Consider the following 2429-nt stretch of genomic DNA (forward strand, 5'->3'; position numbering starts at 1 on the left):
GCTGAAACTTCCCGAAATCACAAAAGAGTTCCCCTACCGGGTCTGTATACTTCGTGACTTTGTTCCCGGTTACCGGGTCTGTATACACTTCGTTTGATAAATTATGGTGAGATGCAGTGGACCTCTTTACTTCCTTACACCCTATAGATGTCTATTGAAAACTTAGGCCTATCGTGGTAATGGGTCTTTTTCAGAACTTTTGGACCAGAAAGCTCTTGATTTTTATGTTTACCTTTTTTCAGCCTTGTTTCTTCCAGTGGAGCAAGATCATGGATGTTAAGGAATTTGGGTCTCTTTCTATGAAGAGACTCATCCAACTGTGCCTTTGTGTATGCTGTGGTTTGCAGGTTTTTGGAGCACCACCTCCCACCCTGAAACTTGTTAGTGTGGTATGTGTAAATTTCTTTTATGTTTGGGAGGTCCTTCAAGCATAAAAGGTGGGTGGTTGGTGGGTGCTCTGGTGTGGTTTGCTCTTCCTTTCCTATCAAACATCTATCGTCCTTATAATCTCCCATTCTTCTTTTTTAATGTTGTTACTTCTCTTGTAACACCTCTTATCTTCTGGCGCTCATATATGACCTTATGCAGTTGCGAGCGCCGTAAAACCTCTACTAAAACTAAAAGCATAAAAGGACCCTTATGACTTATGATAACTCAACTGACCACTGCTGTCTTATTTGACCTCAAAAGCCTTTCTTTTATATTCCTTAGGAAAGGAGTCTAGGGTTGACATAAGATTTAGGTAAAAAAAACCCATTGAAGACGTGCAGAGTAGTAGGACATATATAGATCTACATGGTCTTGTGTACCGATTTTTCTGTCCTGAATTTTGTGTGTCATCAAACAAGCACTCTACCTATTTCATGACTTAGTCTATCAAACATTGAGTTGAGTAAATGTTGACGTTTAGTGAGCTCCTTAAAAGAATGCAAGGATTTTAGATTTTAATTTGACAATGACTTTATTGATTTCAAGAAATTCTCCATACATGTGTTACAATGTGGTGGAGTTGGCGCTCATCAATTTTTGGGCACATGGAGTTATTAGTATCATCTTAAAACATGTTCACTTATCTTGCTTTTGAAGCGCTTGCAACTGCATAACAAGGTCATATGAGAGCACAGGATACATTTAACATTTTTGGTTGGTAGGAAATTTTGAATTTTGCTTGGGTGGTGGCTGAAGCCTACTGTTATCAATTTTGACCCCCAAGGGATCTTTAACGTGTGCAACTTGCACACGGGACCTCTGAGATCTTTCGCCCTTATCCAAGAAGACTAGGTGTTTGATCTTACCTCATAAGATCAGGGGTGTGGCTGAAAGACAACAGTAAGAAGGAGTCAAGGAGTAGCAGCAGAAAGGCTGCAGAAAGCGTCAGGAGCCCAGAGGAGGTGAGGGACAAAGGGGGTGGGGGCAGAAAGTGGAGACGAAAGCAGATGACAAAACATTGATAGAGAGCAGGAAAAGAAGTGAAAGGAGAACATTTTAGAGAATTCAGTTGCTGTCCGGTTTAAAACCGGGCTCCTGTTGAATGAGAGGTGAACACCGTAACCTCTCGACCACGAGAGTCCCCTCTACACATATTTCATAAATAGAAGTCGAGATATTTGCGATTGAAGGAGGTGAAAGTCACCATGGGGCAGAGGAAAGATTAGCAAAAAATATTATCTATAGTTTGGTTACATCCAAAGCTTAAGTGTGTCTCTGTGCTGCAAAATTCAGATTTAGGCGTTTGATACAGTAAGAACAAAAAGCAATTGTAGTTACTGTTCTTCTTACGGCGACAGGCAATCAGGAATTTTCTTTCACTCTCTGTGAAGGAATGGGTTTTCTGTAGAATCTTATTTAGGATCGATGAAAGGCAAGCAATACATACTTTGATCCTAGTGTATGTTGAATGTTTATGATACCCTAACTTTTCTCATAGTTAAGATTTCAGAGTGAAATTTACTTTATTTCTTTTCTTTATTTGATTCATACAGTTATACCGCCATGGTGACCGCAGTCCTGCTTACATCTACCCAAAGGACATACACCAAGTTCCAGGCTCTTGGCCAGATGGTTTGGGTTGGCTGTCCAATGTAAGATCTCTAACAAATCTATATTTGAGCCTCAGTATTCTGAATGTCTTAAAAAAATCTTTTGATCTTTAAGAAGTTTTTTTTGTTTTATACATACTTCAGTTATTATAACTATTATTATGAAATATCAATTTTGCTGACTCCAGTCAACAGTAAAACCAAATAATGAAGATAATAGAGTTGGAATGAAGGGAATGAGGACTCCAGAGAAAGAAAGTTTGAATATTAGACTTAAAACCATGTTAGGAATCCTGTGGTGTTTGTCTCTCTCTCTTTCTCTCTCTTTCTCTCTCCCTCTCTCTCTCTCTCTCTCTCTTTCTCTCTCTCTCTCTCTCTCTCTCTCTCTCT

General features: G+C 39.4%; 1 protein-coding gene across 1 annotated transcript in view; it reads left to right on the forward strand.

Moving 5' to 3' along the window:
* Positions 1-2429, forward strand: part of LOC101855358 (prostatic acid phosphatase) — a gene marked incomplete at its 3' end in the record, with an annotated part of 17319 nt that overhangs the window by 1786 nt on the left and 13104 nt on the right. The window contains 2 exon segments of the mRNA XM_035971383.1: positions 243-389; positions 1983-2081. Coding sequence (XP_035827276.1) covers positions 270-389; positions 1983-2081 — 219 coding nt within the window.

The sequence above is a fragment of the Aplysia californica genome, unplaced genomic scaffold (genome assembly GCF_000002075.1).
Source record: "Aplysia californica isolate F4 #8 unplaced genomic scaffold, AplCal3.0 scaffold00425, whole genome shotgun sequence".
Taxonomy (NCBI): Eukaryota; Metazoa; Mollusca; class Gastropoda; order Aplysiida; family Aplysiidae; genus Aplysia; species Aplysia californica.